Below are 21,844 nucleotides of genomic sequence, written 5' to 3'. Positions count from 1 at the left end.
TAAAAGCTGATAGAATTATAGTAGAGAGAATGATTTCTGACTGATTTCACATTCTTAAAATAAAGTGGTGATCATAACTGACCTAAGACAGGCAATTTTCTTCTAGGATTAAATGTCAGGAATTGTGAAAAACTGAATTTAAATGTATTTGGCTAAGGTGTATGTAAACTTCCGACTTCAACTGTATGTACTTGCTGTCAGTGTGTGTGTGTGTGTGTGTGTGTGTGTGTGTGTGTGTGTGTGTATGTGTACCTTCATAATGCGTGCGCATAGCTCCATGTTGTGTGTGTCTGCCACGGCAGCCAATTGTGTCTCCAGGTTCTGGATCATGGTCGTTCTGGTCTGTAGCTCCTCAGATTGACACCACATCCTATGCTCCACCTCCACCTGTTCACGTCACATTAGCAAACCTACTCCCACTGGAAACTTAACAGAACTTCGATTCACAGAATCTCATTAATTCACTATCATCATTCATACCTCCACCTGTCTGGCAGCCTCCAGACGCACCCTCGTCAGCTCTGTGTGGAAGAGATTAGAGGAAAAGGATCAATTGAGGGAAATAGAAAACCTTTTTATATGTTCAAGAATATTCCAATTGCGCACGTGTGTGTGTGTGTGTGTGTGTTTGTGTGTGTGTCCGTATACCTCTGACATGGCAGTCTGACAGTTTAGCGCGGAGTTGTTCCATCTCGAGGGCGTGGCGAGTTTTCAGCTCCTGCAGGTCGCCATAGTAACGATCAGTCAGGTCCAAACGCACCTAGAGAGAAAAGGAAAGAGTGAGGGGAAAGACGAGGCCTGATCATAGGTGAGACTGCTCCTGTGTGTGTGTGTGTGTGTGTGTGTGCTCTGTGTTTACGCTCGGAAAATGTGGCGCCGGACATTTGACCGGCAGCATTTTAATTTACCGGACATTTATTACATTTGCCGGACCAATATGCATTGGGTGCGTAACCCGATTAGGGCGTCCCACCCACAGTGCTCTGAATTCCAGAAGTCCCATTTTGCATCAGAGTCTATGGCTTGTGTCCTTAACGAATTCCGATGCGCAATTTGAAGATGTTAGAATCACTGTCCACATGTATTTTTCTTCAGCCAACGAGAGGAGTAACGAACAGCAAAATCACAAGCCAATTTACTATTTCACATAGAAGAAGAGTTTGTTCTGTGAGAGAAAGAAATAGCCAACCCCAAACAGACTCTGGGACAGTTGTGGGTTGATAAATCCCAAATTCATACAACCAGTAGGCCTAGGATACACCCCAAAAAACATTCAAAAGAAACGAGGCTCATGCGACAGATCAGAACATTTAGCTTAAAATGTTGATCAACTATTATTTCTTTACATTCAAAGCGCAGCAATGAGCACGAGGCAGTAGGCTACGTGTGAATGTTCATTCCATAATGCAGTTAGCGGAAAACACTTGTCAAAAGGGCACCGCACATGCCAGCGATTTCAAGAGATGAAAATATCTGTTAGAAACGTAGAACGAGGGGAGATCTAAAGATGCAACAACTAGCATGAGTTGCTAATATGACTAGGATTGTGCCTTTGGCTACTTGACAATGAAAGTTGATTTGAAAACCAACATAAGAAAAATAGGCTACTGGTTTAAATGGCATATGGAAGTCTTTATAAAATAATTGCCTGCACATTTGCTTGGATTTTGGCTATGCTACTTTGAAGCAAGGTAAGACATGCCTAATAATATGTAGTTTCAAACAATTAAGTATGAATTTCAAAATGCATACTGCCTCCAGCGCATCTCAAAGTGGTGTGTGACGCACTGAATCCTGCCTCAGCACTTGAAATGGTGAATGGGAAGCGTGCTTCAACTACCAGGTGAGAAATAACAAGCTATTATTAAATCGTGGCCACCAAAACTGCATTAAGAACTGTTGCGCAATGATTGTGTTTATAAAAGCACATTTCACTCCAGCAGCAATAAACGAGCTGTTTGATGATCTGTAGCAGCAGCTCTGGCGCGACATCGACAGATGTTTCAATCAATGAATACTGGCATTTTGGCCTATGGGATTTATTTATTTCTCCCGGACAATTGGCAAGGCCAATTTTATATATTGTCTTTTCATTATTTTTTTTGGGGGGGGCAAAAGCTGGCTATTACCGGTTAACGGTAAAACCCTGGTGTGTGTGTGTACCTGTAGCAGCTCCTCTCTGTAGGGCAGGGCCAGAGAGGACCGTAGGTTAGACAGTTCCTTAGTGTGTCTCTCCTCCAACTGGACACGCAGCTGGTCAAACGCCTCCTGGTGTTTCTCCAGTTTCAGTGTGATCTCAGCCAGAACATCGTTCCTCTCCTCCTCCCCTCTCCTTTCAGACAGGAAACTACACACACGACAGCGGTCAGTAACATGGCCCACCACTGGCCCAGGTTTATAGATTGTGTGCAATTGGCGGCTGGTGGGCAGATTAGCCGATCGAGGCCTACTAGCATACCTAGCATCCTGGGTCTTGAGAACAGAGTCCTCCAAGGCTCCCTCCACCAGTCTCAACTGCAGCAGGGCTATCTCCTCCCGGTAGCTCTCCTCTGCTACTCGCAGACGCTGCTCAAAGTACCTGACCGGGTACATATTAATGGGTTTACATTGGTGTGTGTTCACTTGTATACCCTGTGCATGTACCTACCTGTATAGGTGTGTGTAGATCACATTCAGCTGCATAAGTGTGTATGTGGGCGTGTACCTCCTCAGGTTCTCCAGCTCGACCTCGTTCTGCTCATTGATCTCCCGCCTCTGCTCGTTAAACTCCGCCTGCAGACGCTCGATGTCATCCACCCACGACGAACGAGCTAGCAGCTGCTCCTTCAACTCTGGAGAGCGAGGCGAAGGAAAATGAGAAGGTATCTGAAATTCTGATGGCTGACCAATCAAACCAATTATGTTCTAGCATAGGTCCAGAGTGTGTGTGTGTGTGTGTGTGTATTATTATTATACTCACGTCCCAGTTCCTGGCGGTTGGTCCTCATGTTGTCTAGCTGAGCAACCTCCTGGTCACAAGTCTGTCTCAGAGTCACTTGCTCCCCATGCAGACGACACACCTAAAGGGGGGAGGGGGGAGACAGAGAGAGACGTTTAGGAAAGGCACTATCCAAAGCATAAAGCAAATCTCAGAAACAGAAGTGTGTGTTCACCTCCTGCTGTAGCTGCCGTGTTTGCTCCTCTCTCTCCTGCAGCACCACTTGATGTCTGGACACCAGATCCTCCACTGCACCTGGAGAGTAGCGGTAACACGTTCATAACATCCTTACCAAGTGTTTACAACATGCTTACAACATACGGACAACATCAATAAGACTTATTAGTCGACTCACGCGCAGCAGCGTCCCTGTCGGTCCAGGCCTGGCTCAGCTCCCCCTCCAGCTTCTGGAGCTCCTCCAGGCTAGCCCGGGCCTCGGACAGATCTGCCCCAGTCTGGGTGAAGGCTGCCTGGGTAGAGGAGAGTGATACCCGAGCCTCTGACAGCTGTGTCTGGAGCTCTGACTGGGCTTTCTCTGATTCCTGCTGCCACCGGGATCTCAAGGCTACTATTTCTGCAGCCTGCCGCTCCTCCATGGACGCTCTCTCCTGGGAGAGACGACTCTCACACTCCTGCCTCAGAGCATCTACACACACAACGACAAAAATGGTAACCAATGACTATGTGTGCTAGTGCTATGCATTGGAGCATCTGCGTGAGAAGGCCCTATTCTACCACCATCATCCTCACCCATGTTCCTGTGATACTCCTGCTGCTCTCGCTGGATCCTCTCCTCACTCTCAGCTCTCAGCCTCTCCACCTCAAACTGCTGTCTGGCCTGCAGCACGGCCCTCTCCTGGGCCCACTTCTCCCTGAGGGAAGCCTGGAGCTCACTTAGAGAGGCCTCCCGCTCCCGCTGCAGGTTGGTCTGGGAGAGCTCTAGCTGGGTCGTTTGGTGGTTGGTCAGGCTCAGACGCAGCGCCTCCAGCTCCAGAGCCTGTTGGCCCTATAACGTGATAGATAAGGGAGAGAGGTAGGTAGGGGGTAGGGTTTCCATTAGGAAAATGTGAAGCCGGACATTTGAAGGAAGCATTTTAATTTAACGGAAACATGAGAAATGTACTTGACCCATTCGTATTGGGTGCGCACCGTAATTAAGGCGTACACCCACAGTGCTCAGAATGACAGAAAACACATTTAGATTATGGTTATTCATTTTAAAGATCGCTCTGCCATTTCCTGGTTGTTAAAATTCAAATATTTTGCTTAATTTCAGTTTATGTAACAAAGCAAGTAAAGTGTAGAGAATCATTGTACCATCTAAACCACTGTGAAATATCTTAATGGGAAGCATAGAAATACCACACATAAAACAGCTCTACCACTTGTTAGACTTGCTTTCAATGACAATGACAGATCTCTAACACACATTTCTATGAGAATTTGGTCGGGTCTCCCAAAAAGTGACATATTGCAGCTTTAACAAAACACGCAACTTGACAAAAAACGATGAGCACTTTGGAGATGATAGATGACCTGCCACAATTACTTTTTCTCAGCCAACAAGACGAGTAACGAACAACAAAATCACTAGCGTATGTCAATCTTGACCATAATAGTTACGATAATCTATCGGTCAGCTCGTCGTTCTGTGGGAGAAAGAGATAAACTACTCCAAACAGACTCTGGGACAGTTGTGGGATGATAGATCCTAAATTCATACAACCAGTAGGCTAAGAGACATAAAAATTAAAATGTTAAAAAGGCAATGAGGCCAATGCAACAGATCTGAACATTTAGCGTAACATTTCAATAAACTATTATTTATTCAGATGATTAGTGCAGCAACACACCAAAGCTACGCATGTTCGTTCCATAATGCAATTAGCAGGAGAACACAGTTGTCAAAAGCACACCGCAAATGCAAACAGTTACATGTGACAGATGAAAAAAATCTGTTCAAAATGTAGAAAGAGGGGAGATCTAAAGACGCAGGAGCTAGCATGAGTTGCTAATATGACTAGGATTGTGCCTTTGGCTACTGGACAGTGAAATAAAGTTGATTTGAGAAGCAATAGAACATGTAAAAAGAGAAAGGCTTCTGGTTTCAATGGCATATGGAAGTCTTCGTAAAATAATGGCCTCCACATTTCTATGGTCGGATTCTACTTTGAAGCAATGCAAGACATGCCTCATAATATGAAGTAAAACGTTCAGGTTTCAAAACTATTAACAATATTTTCTCCAAATGCAAACTGCCTCCAGCTCATTGTAAAGTGGAGTGTGACAGATTGAAGCCTGCCTACTATTGTACTTGAATGGCGAATGGGAAGCGAGCTACAATGACCAATTGAGGAATAAAAATAGTATGTCTTTAAATCGTGGCCATCAAAACATTTAACACGCAATGATTGGGCTTATAAAAGCATGTTTCACTCCAGCAGGAAGGAATGCACTGTTTGAGGACCTGTAGCAGCAGCTCTCGCCGCCGACAGATTTTACACTCATATTAGGTTCTGTATCTGTATGCTGTGCGTGTGATAAACATAACGACCAACGAAAATACACACGCTAATTGAATTTCACTAAATAGTCTGGTATTTCCATCAATTAATTATTTAATATTTTTTGGGACAACTGGCCGGCTATTATCGGCTAACGGAAAACCTGGTAGGGGTGGTTGTGTGTGTGTGCCTGTGTCTAGTTGTGTATGTACCTGTATCTGCAGTAGTTCTGCTTGGTGGGCTGTCTCCATGCTCTCCCTCTGGTCCCCTGATAGCTCTGCCTTCAAACGGCTAAGCTCCTCCCTCTGCTGTGACATCTCCAACAGCATCCTCTGGTGTTCTCTCTCGTTCACCTGGAGACAGAAAACAAGAGATAGAGGGTGGATGACTAGCAGAACACAGGTATGTGAATAGGTTGTTGTGTGTGTGTGTGTGTGTGTGTGTGTGTGTACCTGTTTGATAAGGCTGATCTGTCTCTTCTGCTCCTCCTCCAGACTGTGTCTCTGTTCACACAGCTCTCTCTCCAGACGGCCGCTCAGCTCAGACACCTCCTCCTGGTGTTTCTCCTGCAGTTCCTGCACGTCCTCACTGTGAGATCTTCTCAGTCTCTCTGTGGCCTCCTCCACAGACCGCATCTGCTGCTCCAGGAGCGCTTTCACCTCCTGCTCCCTCTCCCTCCGCTGCTCCTCCAGCAGGCGTCTCACCCCCTGCACCTCCTCGTCCTTCTCCTGCCTCTCCTCCTCCCACTTCTCCCGCTCCTCCTCTACCTGAAAAATAGAATTCATGTCTGTTCAGTACTTCCTGAACAGGTCCAAATACATAGTCTAATCATCATCCTCCTCATCCTCCTCATCACAACCACTCTCCTCCTCACCTCTTCCTCCTTGTCTCGGAGCTGTCTCTGGAACTCCTCCAGCATCCCCTTCTCCATCCTCTGCGTGGTTCTGTCCATCTCCTCCTCTCTCCTTCTGCCCTCCCTCACTCCCTGGGCCTGCAGCTCCTCCAGGTTCCACAGGTTCTGTCTCAGACACAGCAACTCAGACTCTACCTCTGTTTTCTCCCTCTCCGTCTGCTCTATCCTCCTCTCCCTCTCCTCCGCCTCCTGCCTTGCTGTCTCCGCCTCCTTCTGGACTCTGTCCATCTCTTTCTGAGCGGTGTCGAGCTCCAGGGTTTTCTGACTGAGGAGGGCGGTGGTGGTTTTGTGCCTGGTTTTAGTTTCTTCCAGCAGGGCTAGAAGCTGGTCACGATGGGTCTGGAGAGGAGAGGCGGGGTTATTAGCTTGGACCCAATTAGAACCAAACAAATCCATTAGAGGGAGAGAAGAACACCGGGATTAGCTAGTGGAAGATGAGGAGAAACAACAGTGAGGAAGAGATGAAAAAGTGAAAAGAGGGAGAAGTAGTGAGGGAGTAGGACGAAAGCTCCTAGCTACCTGTAGTGACTGTAGCCGTATTCCAAACAGGGCATGAACTTCAGAGGAGACAGAGTCTCCTGTCCATTTCACCTCCTGCAGAGAGGATACCAGCTGCTCCTGCTGCTTCAACCTGGAGAGGACACTCTTCTTCTCCTCCTCCTCCTCTTTCTCCTTGTTGCTTCCTTTCTCCAACCGGACAGAGGAGAGCAGCTCCTCCTGCTGTTTTAGACGAGCGAGGAGGAGAGATTTCTCCACTTTTAGCTGTTCCATCACTCGTTCCTGGCTGTTCTCCTCGTGTGTTTTCAGGCTGACCTCCTCCACAGCTCTCCTCCTCTTCTCTCGCTCCTCCTCAAGCTCCAAGTGCGCCTCCTGCAGCTCCTCAGAGACCTGGGCCCACCTACACACACACCATGAACATGAGCTGTAAGTTCTCCAACAAAAAGATATGGAAGACAGGCACACATTATAACACACTCACCTGGCACTGGCCTCCTCCAGATCCTTAGCGCTCCTCCTCAACTCCTCCATCACCACCTCCTTCTCCCTCTCCCTCAGAGCCACCTCCTCCCTGAGGTCTCCACACTGCTGGATGAGCAGCTCCTTGCCCAGGTCTGAGACTTCCTGACTCTCCGACGTCTCACCAAGCCTCTCAGAGGTCTCGCTGGCATCTCGTGAGACAGAGAGACGGTCGTTCTGCCACTGGGAGGCGAAAGAGGGCAAGGTTTCGTTCTCAGGGTCGGGGTGGTGGGACTGTGCAGTGAATTGTGGGACAGAAAAGTGAGTCTGTTCTTCTTGCGAAAAGGACAGCTGGGATTGGTCACCACCGCTGATGATGTCACTGTCCAGCTCAAACCTGTGGTGGGATGGAGGGAGAGAGGGATGAGAGGACTGAAAGGAGAGAGATTAGGAGAGGTGATTCATATGGGGGGGGAAAAAATCCACCATAAGGGCAAAAATCACACATACAGTAATGCCCCTCTAACCTGTAGTTGCCAGAGTTGTCCAGCAGGCTGTGCCCTTCCAGAAAGCTGCACTCCTCCAGAGTTTCATTGGCCCAGGACAAGTGTGTGTGTGAGGGGAGGGTCGAGGGGAGGTAGCGCTCCAACAGCGGGGTGCAATCAGTGGGGAGGGACAGGTCTAGAAGGCACTCCTCTCTCTCCTCCCTCTCTCCATCCTCCTCCTCCTCCACACTGGCCTTTGCCTGGTTCAGTTTGTCTTTAGAAGCCTTGAATCCCAACTCCTCCCTCGTTCTCCCTCTCTCCCCCAACACCTGTCGGACTCTCTGCACCTCCTCTCCAAGTCTCCTCTTCTCCTCTTCCTGTCTTTCCCTGATCTCTCGCTCATCCTCCCTCTCGTTCCTTCTCTCCCTCTCCTCCTCCAGTCTCCTCCTTAGCTCCTGCAATTCCCTATTCAACACCTCCTTCTCCTCCTTGTACTGGTGGATCTCTCTCCTCTCCTCCTCCCTCCCGGTCCTCTCCTCTTCTAGTTGGGAAAGCATGAGCTGGTTTTTCTCCCTCTCCTCTAGCAGCGCTCTCCTCAATGTGTGTATCAGTACAACAATCTCAGGATCAATACATTGTTCTGGGCTCTCACACCCAGCTCCAGTCTGTTCGTGTTCCATTCGGAGTGTGCATATTTGGTTCCCTGGTTCTGTTACTGGGACCTCCAGGTGGTTGGGGAGTGAGGGAAGGTCGCGGGAGCTGTGGCCAGGCCGGGAGGCCTGCCGCTGGGCAAGGGAGAGCTCTGAGCCCCACTGGGTCCTGGAGGGAAAGAACTGAGAGGTCTGGAAAAGACAACAGGGACATCGAAGAGCTTACATTCACTATTTCATTAATAACAGTAAAATAAAACATTTTAATTTTGTCAATCACAAACATGTGTACTGTACTTGTTTAACATTTTTTGAAGTGTGTGTGAGTGTGAACCTGCTGTAGCTGCATCTTCAGAGCCTGTATCTGTCCAGTGAGGGAGAAGGCCTCCTGCTGTTCCTTGTCTCTGCTCTCCAGCGCCTCCTGCATGTTACAGCTCAGTCTGCTGATGATCTCATTACGCTTCTCTACTGCGGCCTGTAACTGCTGCAGAGAGAGACTAGAGTCAGACACGGACGCGCACACAGACGTAAAACACCTTACTTTATTACATTTTATTCTGTTCACTTTCGATTAAAAGTGTCTGCTAAATGCCACATATATGATTGCAAGGGGAATGCCAAATATAACAGAGTGAGAGGAACAGGCAGAGAGAGAGAGAGAGGGAGGGGGAGAGAGGAGAGAGAGAGAGAGGGAGGGGGAGCGAGCAGCGAGAGAGAGGGAGGGGGAGCGAGCAGCGAGAGAGGGAGGGGAGCGAGCAGCGAGAGAGAGGGAGGGGGAGCGAGCAGCGAGAGAGAGGGAGGGGGAGCGAGCAGCGAGAGAGAGGGAGGGGGAGCGAGCAGCGAGAGAGAGGGGGGGAGCGAGCAGAGAGAGAGGAGGGGGAGCGAGCAGAGAGAGAGAGGGAGGGGGAGCGAGCAGCGAGAGAGGGAGGGGGAGCGAGCAGCGAGAGAGGGGGGGGAGCGAGCAGCGAGAGAGGGGGGGAGCGAGCAGCGAGAGAGGGGGGGGAGCGAGCAGCGAGAGAGAGGGGGGAGCGAGCAGCGAGAGAGGGGGAGCGAGCAGAGAGAGGGGGAGCGAGCAGCGAGAGAGGGGGAGCGAGCAGCGAGAGAGGGGGAGCGAGCAGCGAGAGAGGGGGGAGCGAGCAGCGAGAGAGGGGGAGCGAGCGAGAGAGGGGAGCGAGCAGCGAGAGGGGGAGCGAGCAGCAGAGGGGGAGCGAGCAGCGAGAGGGGGAGCGAGCAGCGAGAGGGGGAGCGAGCAGCGAGAGGGGGGAGCGAGCAGCGAGAGAGGGGGGGAGCGAGCAGCGAGAGAGGGGGGAGCGAGCAGCGAGAGAGGGGGAGCGAGCAGCGAGAGAGGGGGAGCGAGCAGCGAGAGAGGGGGGAGCGAGCATGCGAGAGAGAGGGGGAGCGAGCAGCGAGAGAGGGGGAGCGAGCAGCGAGAGAGGGGGAGCGAGCAGCGAGAGAGGGGGGAGCGAGCAGAGAGGGGGAGCGAGCAGCGAGAGGGGGGAGGAGCAGAGAGAGGAGCGAGAGAGAGGGGAGGGAGCAGAGAGAGAGAGAGAGGGGGAGCGAGCAGAGAGAGAGAGAGGGGGAGCGAGCAGAGAGAGAGAGAGGGGGGAGCGAGCAGAGAGAGAGAGAGGGGAGCGAGCAGAGAGAGAGAGAGGGGAGCGAGCAGAGAGAGAGAGGGGGAGCGAGCAGAGAGAGAGGGGGGAGCGAGCAGAGAGAGAGAGAGGGGGAGCGAGCAGAGAGAGAGAGAGGGGGAGCGAGAAGCAGAGAGAGAGAGAGGGGGAGCGAGCAGAGAGAGAGAGAGAGGGGGAGCGAGCAGAGAGAGAGAGAGAGGGGGAGCGAGCAGAGAGAGAGAGAGAGGGGAGCGAGCAGAGAGAGAGAGAGAGAGGGGAGCGAGCAGAGAGAGAGAGAGAGGGGGAGCGAGCAGAGAGAGAGAGAGAGGGGGAGCGAGCAGAGAGAGAGAGAGAGGGGGAGCGAGCAGAGAGAGAGAGAGAGGGGGAGCGAGCAGAGAGAGAGAGAGGGGGAGCGAGCAGAGAGAGAGAGAGGGGGAGCGAGCAGAGAGAGAGAGAGGGGGAGCGAGCAGAGAGAGAGAGAGGGGGAGCGAGCAGAGAGAGAGAGAGGGGGAGCAGAGAGAGAGAGAGAGGGGGAGCGAGCAGAGAGAGAGAGAGGGGGAGCGAGCAGAGAGAGAGAGAGGGGGAGCGAGAGAGAGAGAGAGAGGGGGAGCGAGCAGAGAGAGAGAGAGAGGGGAGCGAGCAGAGAGAGAGAGAGGGGGGAGCGAGCAGAGAGAGAGAGAGGGGGGAGCGAGCAGAGAGAGAGAGAGGGGGGAGCGAGCAGAGAGAGAGAGAGGGGGAGCGAGCAGAGAGAGAGAGAGGGGGAGAGAGAGCAGAGAGAGAGAGAGGGGGAGCGAGCAGAGAGAGAGAGAGGGGGAGCGAGCAGAGAGAGAGAGAGGGGGAGCGAGCAGAGAGAGAGAGAGGGGGAGCGAGCAGAGAGAGAGAGAGGGGGAGCGAGCAGAGAGAGAGAGAGGGGAGCGAGCAGAGAGAGAGAGAGGGGGAGCGAGAGCAGAGAGAGAGAGGGAGGGCAGAGAGAGAGAGAGAGAGAGAGAGGGGGGAGCGAGCAGAGAGAGAGAGAGAGGAGGGAGCAGCAGAGAGAGAGAGGGGGAGCGAGCAGAGAGAGAGAGGGGGGAGCGAGCAGAGAGAGAGAGAGGGGGGAGCGAGCAGAGAGAGAGAGAGGGGGGAGCGAGCAGAGAGAGAGAGAGGGGGAGCGAGCAGAGAGAGAGAGAGGGGGGAGCGAGCAGAGAGAGAGAGAGGGGGGAGCGAGCAGAGAGAGAGAGAGGGGGGAGCGAGCAGAGAGAGAGAGAGGGGGGAGCGAGCAGAGAGAGAGAGAGGGGGGAGCGAGCAGAGAGAGAGAGAGGGGGAGCGAGCAGAGAGAGAGAGAGGGGGGAGCGAGCAGAGAGAGAGAGAGGGGGAGCAGCAGAGAGAGAGAGGGGGGGGAGCAGAGAGAGAGAGAGAGGGGAGCGAGCAGAGAGAGAGAGGGGGGAGCGAGCAGAGAGAGAGAGAGGGGGAGCGAGCAGAGAGAGAGAGAGGGGGGAGCGAGCAGAGAGAGAGAGGGGGAGCGAGCAGAGAGAGAGAGAGGGGGAGCGAGCAGAGAGAGAGAGGGGGGAGCGAGCAGAGAGAGAGAGAGGGGGAGCGAGCAGAGAGAGAGAGAGAGGGGGGAGCGAGCAGAGAGAGAGAGAGGGGGGAGCGAGCAGAGAGAGAGAGAGGGGGAGCGAGCAGAGAGAGAGAGAGGGGGAGCGAGCAGAGAGAGAGAGAGGGGGAGCGAGCAGAGAGAGAGAGAGGGGAGCGAGCAGAGAGAGAGAGAGAGGGGGAGCGAGCAGAGAGAGAGAGAGGGGGAGCGAGCAGAGAGAGAGAGAGGGGGAGCGAGCAGAGAGAGAGAGAGGGGGAGCGAGCAGAGAGAGAGAGAGGGGGAGCGAGCAGAGAGAGAGAGAGAGGGGGAGCAGAGAGAGAGAGAGAGAGGGGGAGCGAGCAGAGAGAGAGAGAGGGGGAGCAGCAGAGAGAGAGAGGGGGGGCAGAGAGAGAGAGAGAGAGCGAGCAGAGGAGGAGGGAGCAGAGCAGAGAGAGAGAGAGGGGGAGCAGAGCAGAGAGAGAGAGGGGGAGCGAGCAGAGAGAGAGAGGGGGGAGCGAGCAGAGAGAGAGAGGGGGGAGCGAGCAGAGAGAGAGAGGGGGGAGCGAGCAGAGAGAGAGAGGGGGGAGCGAGCAGAGAGAGAGAGGGGGGAGCGAGCAGAGAGAGAGAGGGGGGAGCGAGCAGAGAGAGAGAGGGGAGCAGAGCAGAGAGAGAGAGGGGGGAGCGAGCAGAGAGAGAGAGGGGGAGCGAGCAGAGAGAGAGAGGGGGGAGCGAGCAGAGAGAGAGAGGGGGAGCGAGCAGAGAGAGAGAGGGGCAGAGCGAGCAGAGAGAGAGAGGGGGAGAGAGCAGCGAGCAGAGAGAGGGGGGAGCGAGCAGAGAGAGAGAGGGGGGAGCGAGCAGAGAGAGAGAGGGGGGAGCGAGCAGAGAGAGAGAGGGGGAGCGAGCAGAGAGAGAGGGGGAGCGAGCAGAGAGAGAGAGGGGGAGCGAGCAGAGAGAGAGAGAGAGAGAGAGGGGAGAGCGAGCAGAGAGAGAGAGGGGGAGCGAGCAGAGAGAGAGAGGGGGAGCGAGCAGAGAGAGAGAGGGGGAGCGAGCAGAGAGAGAGAGGGGGAGCGAGCAGAGAGAGAGAGGGGGAGCGAGCAGAGAGAGAGAGAGGGGGAGCGAGCAGAGAGAGAGAGGGGAGCGAGCAGAGAGAGAGAGAGGGGGAGCGAGCAGAGAGAGAGAGGGGGAGCGAGCAGAGAGAGAGAGGGGGAGCGAGCAGAGAGAGAGAGAGGGGAGCGAGCAGAGAGAGAGAGGGGGAGCGAGCAGAGAGAGAGAGAGCAGGGAGCGAGCAGAGAGAGAGAGAGGGGGAGCGAGCAGAGAGAGAGAGGGGGAGCGAGAGAGAGAGAGAGGGGGAGCGAGCAGAGAGAGAGAGGGGGGAGCGAGCAGAGAGAGAGAGGGGGAGCGAGCAGAGAGAGAGAGGGGGAGCGAGCAGAGAGAGAGAGGGGGAGCGAGCAGAGAGAGAGAGGGGGAGCGAGCAGAGAGAGAGAGGGGGAGCGAGAGAGAGAGAGAGGGGGAGCGAGCAGAGAGAGAGAGGGGGAGCAGAGAGAGAGAGAGGGGGAGCGAGCAGAGAGAGAGAGAGGGGGAGCGAGCAGAGAGAGAGAGGGGGAGCGAGCAGAGAGAGAGAGGGAGCGAGCAGAGAGAGAGAGGGGGAGCGAGCAGAGAGAGAGAGGGGGGAGCGAGCAGAGAGAGAGAGGGGGGAGCGAGCAGAGAGAGAGAGGGGGAGCGAGCAGAGAGAGAGGGGGGAGCAGAGAGAGAGAGAGGGGGAGCGAGCAGAGAGAGAGAGGGGGAGCGAGCAGAGAGAGAGAGGGGGAGCGAGCAGAGAGAGAGAGGGGGAGCGAGCAGAGAGAGAGAGGGGGAGCGAGCAGAGAGAGAGAGGGGGAGCGAGCAGAGAGAGAGAGGGGAGCGAGCAGAGAGAGAGGGGGAGCAAGCAGAGAGAGAGGAGGGGGAGCGAGCAGAGAGAGAGAGGGGGAGCGAGCAGAGAGAGAGAGGGGGAGCGAGCAGAGAGAGAGAGGGGGAGCGAGCAGAGAGAGAGGGGGAGCGAGCAGAGAGAGAGAGAGGGGAGCGAGCAGAGAGAGAGAGGGGGAGCGAGCAGAGAGAGAGAGGGGGAGCGAGCAGAGAGAGAGAGGGGAGCGAGCAGAGAGAGAGAGGGGGAGCGAGCAGAGAGAGAGAGGGGGAGCGAGCAGAGAGAGAGAGGGGGAGCGAGCAGAGAGAGAGAGGGGGAGCGAGCAGAGAGAGAGAGGGGGCGAGCAGCAGAGAGAGAGAGGGGAGCGAGCAGAGAGAGAGAGGGGGGAGCAGCAGAGAGAGAGAGGGGGAGCGAGCAGAGAGAGAGAGGGGGAGCGAGCAGAGAGAGAGAGGGGGAGCGAGCAGAGAGAGAGAGAGGGGGAGCGAGCAGAGAGAGAGAGGGGAGGGAAACAGAGAGAGAGAGGGGGAGCGAGCAGAGAGAGAGAGGGGGAGCGAGCAGAGAGAGAGGGGAGCGAGCAGAGAGAGAGAGAGGGGAGCGAGCAGAGAGAGAGAGGGGGAGCGAGCAGAGAGAGAGAGGGGGGAGAGCAGAGAGAGAGAGGGGGAGCGAGCAGAGAGAGAGAGGGGGAGCGAGCAGAGAGAGAGGGGAGCGAGCAGAGAGAGAGGGGGGAGCGAGCAGAGAGCACAGATTCAACCACAATGACCAAGAAGATTTTCCAATGCCTTACAAAGAAGGGCACCTATTGGTACAGAGTTTAAAGGCTGTGATAGGAGAACATTTAGGATTGTAGATATAGTTACTTCACAATACTAATCTAATTGACAGAGTGAAAGGAACACAAAAATATTCCAAAACATGCATCCTGTTTGCAACAAGGCACTAAAGTAACACAGCAAAAAATGTGGCAAAGGAATTAAATTCTTGTCCTGAATACAAAGTATTATGTTTGGGGCAAATCCAATACAGATTACTGAGTACCACTCAATATACCACTCCATATTTTCAAACATAGTGGTGGCTGCATCATGTTATGGGTATGTAACCATTAAGGACTGGAGAGTTTTTCCAGGATAAAAATACATAAATAAATGGAATGGAGCTAAGCACAGGCAAAATCCTAGAGGAAAACCTGGTTCAGTCTGCTTTCCACCAGACACCGGGATATGAATTCACCTTTCAGCAGGACAATAACCTAAAACACAAGGCCAAATCTACACTGGAGTTGCCTGCTTGAAAATCTATGGCAAGACTTAAATGGTTTTCTAGCAAACAATTTGACAGAGCTTGAAGAATTTTGAAAAGAATAATAGGCAAATACTGTACAATCCAGGTGTGTAAAGTTCTTAGAGACTTATGTATTGACTCAGGAGTGTGAATACTCTGCTGAAAGACGTGGTATATCAGACCGTATACCATGTGTACAACATCTTAAAAACATTTTACGCGTCTAATTACGTTGGTAACCAGTTTATAATTGCAATAAGGCACCTTGGGGGTTTATTTAAGCAATATGGCCAATATACCACGGCTAAGGGCTGTATCCAAGCACTGTATCCTTAGCCGTGGTTTATTGGCCATATTGCTTAAATAAACCGTCTGTGTCGGTACAGTTCAGTACCTTGAGCTGATCTTTTCCAGTGCGAACCACTAGGACCTTCTCTCCCACAACCGCTATATCCTCAGGATGCCCACTGACCGCCTGCCTCCCCAGGACACTGCTTCCCTCCTGGGGATGGTGTTGCTCCAAGTGCCCCTGGCTCCACTGGGCCTCTGGAAGATGGCTCTGATCTGTCTCCCCAAAACATTGTGGTTCCTGAAGGGTTCAACAAAAGTTTTGGGTAAGTAAACCTAGTCATATTGCACATATGCATAGACTAATTGCTTGGTTAGCTAGAAAACCAGACAAGCTTGATCATTTGGGTGAACTATACCTTTAAAGCAGCGTGACTATCTAATCTTAGCCATTGAGAGCTATAGGGTGACGCAGATGGTGCAGGCTTTTGTTCTAGCATTGCACAAACAACTCATTGAACACACTTGCTTTATTACTTCCATGAAATTAGGTGGACTTCCCCTTTAAAGCCTGTACATAAGAGTTCACAGTAATCACATTCATGTTGCTATGACAACCAGCCGCCACAAGCATCTTTGTGTTTAGTAACCCATTTCTTTCCAGAGACACTAATGACATGTTCTGACCCATGGAGAGATACATGCTCACAGAGTTGGGATTGGCATACAATCAAATCTGACAAAGACCTGATGATCGAAATGCTGCATTAAACTATAGAGTCAGCCTATGCAAAACAGTGTGGATATTTACATTCCTTTCATTCATTCAGCCAGAGACTCACCTCATTGTTACACATGTCGTCCTGCTGTGTGGCGCTGCCGTCTGTCCGGAGGTCCATCCCTAGGGGGCGACGTTGCGCTGGGCCGTCATTCTGCGTTGGAGACGGGCTCTTCCTCTTCTGCGTCTTTTTCTGCGCGACTTGACCGTCGCCTTTCGCCCTTTTCTGTCGGAAGCTAGCAAGCTACGCAGGAAGGACAGGGAGAGGTAGAGGGACACGTAGGTCAGGAGGGCTGAACACCACCACACTATCAGCATGTTAGGGGTTAGAAGTCAGAGTTCACCAAAGTCCATCAAAGTTCAAATCCATCATTCCGATCAAGGAATAAAAGGCCAAAGTTCCAATCAATCATCCCAGTGATTAAAGAAGTCAGAAAAGGCTATAGGTTTAATGGGTGAAGGTTTTCATCCGCCCAATGAGCAAGAACAAGAGTCTGATTCAGATCATCTTCCCAGCACTCAGGTAACATCCCTGATTGAACCAGCAGAGAATGAAAGCTACAGCACATTGCCAGTCCAAAGCAGTCAACCAGCCACAGTCTCCACTTAGTCCTAACAGTCGTCCTCCCAGCATCTCTCCGTAGATCTCCCAAAACCACTATCACTGGTTCCCAACAAAGCGATCGGAAAAACATCCTGACATTTTGAAGGCCAAGTGCACTGATTCAGTCCGTGTAATTGTGCATCTTTCAACATCCCTGTCTCTCTCTCGCTCCTATAAGCAGCTTAAAAATCAGATTACAGTGGTTCAGAGACCCTCGTATAACGCGCCACCTCTGACGCTCTCTCTCCCCCACGCAGCCTTTCTCTCCCTTTCAAACCGTCAAACTAATCTATCAATCCCACACAGATACGACAACACACACGGCAGACAAAGCACACTAGTCTCAATATGACACTTCAACCTCCCGCCGAGGGTTGGGATGGCAGTGTAATGCAGAGAACGCAGGAGGAGCTTTGTCCCGAGCCCAAAGTGTGTGTCAAGGTGGTAGCACGTGTTTTGTTCCAACCCAAGCAAACCCGTAACAAGCCGACCCATGCCATGTCCAGCCCCAGAACTCATGTTGCATTGAGCAGTGCTACTGACCCATAAGAGTGTGTGTGTGTGTGTGTGTGTGTGTGTGTGTGTGTGTGTGTGTGTGTGTGTTTCAATGCCTGATCTCTACATGTGGGCTGTTCTACTCGATTGAAGTCTGCCCAGCATTCAGCAGATACTGTACACACCCACTCTACACCCACTCACCATCCTCAGCCTCCTGTGTCTGACTGTGATAAAGTGAGACTTAGCTGTAGTCGAAGACGCTGCTCTACACACTAACACTATCAGACAGGCAGCTCTGTGTGTGTACGTATGTAGGCTGTGTGTTCAAACTGAAGACTGGAGCTTCGTATGCCTCAAATCAAAAGACAACTGATGCAGACGTGGCATGTCACCATAGCAACAGCTGCCATAAGTGGCTCACTGACGATTTCACAATTAAGTACAGCATGAAAAAGCCTACTGTAGCCTATGTCATGCCCATTTGTTTTCAACTTTTCTAATACTGTTGCTATATTTGAGGGCATACTCGTTCCCTCAGAAGTGTCATGTGAGGGTTGGGACGTTAACTGCAAGAGAAGGCCTACTGGGATCCAATGTGTTCTGGTCTCTGAAACTGCACCCTTTTTTCTATACTATTTCAGACCAGTGTTTCCCAACCGTGGTCCTTGAGTACCCCTAACAGTACACAGTTTCATTGTAGCCCTGGACAAACGCACCTCATTCAACTCATTGAGGGCTTCATGATTAGTTGTCAAGTTAAACCAGGCATGCTTGTCCAGGGTTACAATAAAAACATGTACTGTTGGGGGTACTGGAGGACCAGAGGCCAGGTTTAGTGTCATGGCGCCATCTGATGGTGTGTGTTCACATTGACACACCTGCTATGATATCAGAGAGCCCTCCACTAACTCAAACATTAGGGGGGACACAAAACAACAACTGAAGACTGATTGATTGTGGATTAGTGTCTAGGGGGACAACTTCAGTCATGTGGAAGTAAATGAACAGAAGTCTCTGTGTGGTGCATTTCTATCAGTCCCATCCACAAAAACAGAACCCCAAAAACAGACAGAGGCAAGACAGTGATGAGTTAACAACATCCCAGATCAATAGATCCCATAGATAGACCAGGGGGTGGTCAAACCCCCACATGCAGAGCTGGAGCTACCACAGACTTTGTGCTGCTAATCAGCTGCTCACCAGGACCTTGATAAGCTGAATCAGGTGTGTTGGAGCACGGCTGGTGCAAAATGCCTGAATAATACTCGGTATCTCTCCTGGAGGAAGGTTGGCCACCCCTGTTCTAGATCAATAGACAGAATCACCACAACCCAAGAGCCATGCCACACCTCACTTCACAACTGACTGTGCTACATGTTGGTGGATTTCTGTAATAATAACAATGGTTTATCAATTAAGGTACTGTGAACAAAGTCATCATACACCTGCTGCGTGAGCATCACCCAGGTTTGAGGTGTGCCAAAAATAGGTAGATCACACTTCCTTTCAAGACTCTGGTGAGCCTGTCAGATATCTCATATTCTATAGCACATGCAAATCTAAATTAACAAAAACTGTTGGGAGAAAGCCACCCCATGCAAAGGTCATACCCGAAGCGATATAGACACCGTTGTGGGGAATGGCAAGGATGATGCTCAGGTGACAGACAGGTCAAGACATTTTCTCTAAAATCTGCGCGGATTATAGGGTCGTTATTTTACATTGACCTGCCTGGTCTTGAGATTTTAAACCTCAGTGGTAGTGTTTCACACCTCTCCATGCATTGCAAATATCGGATCACCTGCGGAGAATTGTGCATATGATGTGTATCTCAAACGCAACTACATACACAGACAAACCCAATCCTGGCTGCCATCACCACCTGCATCGAATTGGCAAACAGGGATGATACTCTCCCAGTAAGTGGCCCACACTAATTAGTAAAAAGAAGGGGAATAGATTTGGGCTGGGTAGCAAACTGAATAAGATCCCGTTTCTACAACAATTAGCCAAATGCTAGCTACGTTAATAATCAGTAGTAAACTTAGTGAATGTAGTTAAGTCAAACAGTAGATGAGACAATAGGGTAGTTCAAATAGGCAGTATAACGTCAGCTGGGTTGTTGAGTCAACGGTAGAACAATACCAACATTTGTTTAAGTAAGCCACAAATTGGGTCATTATAATTCATGAATAACAAAGGGTTTAGCCAGTTACTATACTGTAGCTCGTTTAGACTCGGCTAACCACAGCTACATGTAAATGCAGTTATCTAGCTTTGTTATCGATTCAACTAGTTGCTAAAACTTGAACTTACGCAAGGACCTTTATCAAGCAACTGCAACCCATTACTTTATTGTACGACAATGTTGCTGATACTGATACATTTAGCTAGGTTAGCTTGATGGCAAGACAGCTACTTTGATGCATTACCCATAAGTCGTTACTAACCTTTGCTCTTCCAGCATCTAGTTTCCTCTGTCGTTCATCTTCGTCCATGTCTTGGTTGAAACACAACCATTAAAGGTTAAGGACAAATGTCCTGAAATCGCTGATTATTCAACCAATACCTTTCACTTTCTTGTGCCTCGGATGCAAAATCTTTGGAACAACTGTCAATATGAAATTCAATATGGCCGCCATGGCGTTTTAGCACCGCCCTTATCACGTTTCCTCCGCTAATATGGCCAATCAACACACTCGGAGCGAATTTCTCAGCCAATGGAAATCATGCTCTCTAAGTGTTTACATGCACAGTCAAAAACTCCTTCCCATAGTCTACAGGTCCCTGACTGACAAGTTGGAAACCAATCAGAGGACTAAATGGTGAAGCTAAACTTTGATTGATAAGGGAATTAGCCAATACATATAGAGAGTTACAAAAATAGTCCACCAATACAATATTTTATTTTAATGTATGCGTGTTTTTGACTGGATCAATTAAGCTTTTTAAACAAACTACTCCACCTTTGCAAACGGCGCGCTAAATGCCCAGGGGAAATTAGTTAACCAGTAGCAGCATAGCTTTGGGTTGCCCAAACTCAACTGTCAACTGATGTATCTTGACGACGGATTTAGTCCGCTAACTACATATTAGAGCTCTTCATGGGTCCATCCGAACACGATTACCCGGTCCGGGTCCAAAATTCAAACTTGTGCAGGTTGGGTCCGGTAGAGTTGCATTTACACAGGCAGCACAATTCAGATATCTTTTCCTCTAATCTTTTCAGTGAGATCTTTTTCAGATCTGATCTGATTGGTCAAAATACCAGTTAGGGACAGATCGAAATGTACTGGGGGGAGTGGTGGTCCAAATAGATAGGGTTGTCAGACTCATTTTTTTGCTTTGGGGAGGGTTGTGTATTTTCTGGGGGGGGGGGGCACATGGGAGGGTAGTGCGTTTTTTATTAAGCTGCAGGCCTATGATATGACAGCAGTGCACCCCAGTGTTCCAACTGACTCTGACAGTTGAATTTGAGGGGAGGAAGACTGTTTCAGGCCTACCAGAGTTTTACTCCTGTAATCTAACAATATAATGCTTATCTTTATGCAAAATATTTTGATTAAAAAATATATATATGAATTAGCCTCCTGTATGTCTATATCTGTATAGCAGAGGTAGCATGCCACTGGCATTTCTCTATATCTCTCTGGGGTGAGGCCTAAGCTTTTCTTATTTTATATAGGCTATATATATATATATATTTAAAAATATATCTTAAATATTTTTTTATTTGTTATAGGCTGTTTTTAAAGACGTAAATGTGGCTAATTTGGTCAATATCTCTCATTTGTTGATGGCGGATCTGAATGCATATGGATGTCCGATACATTTTCTCAAATGTCTGGTAAATTAAAATCTTCCGTATCCGTCCGGTGCCAAATTTTCATAAAAGAACATCTGAAATGTCATATAAATACTTTTTTGTTGTTGTACTTTTACCGCTTTTTCTCCCCAATTGGTAGTTACAGTCTTGTCCCATCACTGCAACTCCCCTACGAACTCGGGAGAGGCGAAGGTTGAGAGCCATGCGTCCTCTGAAACACAACCCTGCCAAGCCACACTGCTCACACAAATATGTCAGAGGAAACCCTGTCCAACTGGTGACTGAAGTCAGCTTGTAGGCTCTCCTCCACAAGGAGCCTCAAGAGTGTGATGGAACAAGGAAATCCCAGCCAGCCAAACCCTCCCCTAACCCGGCCAATTGTGTGCTGCCTCATGAGTCTCCCGGTCACAGCCAGCTGTGACACAGCCTGGGATTGAAACCGGGTCTATAATGACACCTCAAGCACTGCAATGCCTTATACCGCTGCGCCACTCAGGAGGCCCTAGGCATATTGTTTTTATGACGATTTTTGAATATTGGCATGAAAATCTGTCGCCAATTGGATGCAAACCTAGCTAATGTGCTAGTCCAGTGTCACTTTGAATATGCCTGCACATCATGGTTCACCAGCAGCCCCAAACATCTAAAAAAAAAAAGCTTATTTAGCGGTCTAAGGCATTGCAGTGCTTGAGGTAACAGCCAAAAAAGCTTGCAAGAATTGTACTTAAACTCCCCCCTCATACTCATCTGGAGGATGAGCATTTTTTCATGTGTGTCTCTGTAATGTGTCTGTATCTATGTAATTGCATATGTATTTATGTAAAAAGAATAGGGACAACAATATGTTGTTGTTTTTTTACTGACAAATAAAATCTATCAATCAATTCAAACTGTGCAGCAGCCAATTGATGAATGGAAAGAGACATCTGTTACAAGACACCAAAAAGTCAAGCCCTACATTCTATACTGGGTAAGCCTACAAGGTAGGGAGGAATGTATTTTCTGTTTGTCAAGATTGGTATTTATT

The 21,844-nt window shown here is 50.5% G+C and overlaps 1 protein-coding gene across 1 annotated transcript in view; it reads right to left on the bottom strand.

Moving 5' to 3' along the window:
• LOC118363189 (pericentrin-like) overlaps window positions 1-19,614 on the bottom strand; it is a 41,037-nt gene extending 21,423 nt beyond the window's left edge. The window contains 20 exon segments of the mRNA XM_035743865.2: window positions 253-387; window positions 481-521; window positions 649-760; window positions 2,164-2,347; window positions 2,459-2,578; window positions 2,705-2,831; window positions 2,960-3,059; window positions 3,153-3,232; window positions 3,333-3,623; window positions 3,728-3,983; window positions 5,694-5,834; window positions 5,934-6,248; window positions 6,356-6,733; window positions 6,914-7,292; window positions 7,374-7,748; window positions 7,879-8,678; window positions 8,821-8,970; window positions 15,218-15,412; window positions 15,954-16,133; window positions 19,442-19,614. Coding sequence (XP_035599758.2) covers window positions 253-387; window positions 481-521; window positions 649-760; window positions 2,164-2,347; window positions 2,459-2,578; window positions 2,705-2,831; window positions 2,960-3,059; window positions 3,153-3,232; window positions 3,333-3,623; window positions 3,728-3,983; window positions 5,694-5,834; window positions 5,934-6,248; window positions 6,356-6,733; window positions 6,914-7,292; window positions 7,374-7,748; window positions 7,879-8,678; window positions 8,821-8,970; window positions 15,218-15,412; window positions 15,954-16,133; window positions 19,442-19,489 — 4,407 coding nt within the window. The 5' untranslated portion in view covers window positions 19,490-19,614.
• Window positions 19,615-21,844: the final 2,230 nt, after the last annotated feature.

The sequence above is a fragment of the Oncorhynchus keta genome, chromosome 30 (genome assembly GCF_023373465.1).
Source record: "Oncorhynchus keta strain PuntledgeMale-10-30-2019 chromosome 30, Oket_V2, whole genome shotgun sequence".
NCBI classification, from domain to species: Eukaryota; Metazoa; Chordata; class Actinopteri; order Salmoniformes; family Salmonidae; genus Oncorhynchus; species Oncorhynchus keta.
Note: the sequence above shows the minus strand (reverse complement) of the source record. Positions and strands in the feature narration are given on the sequence as shown.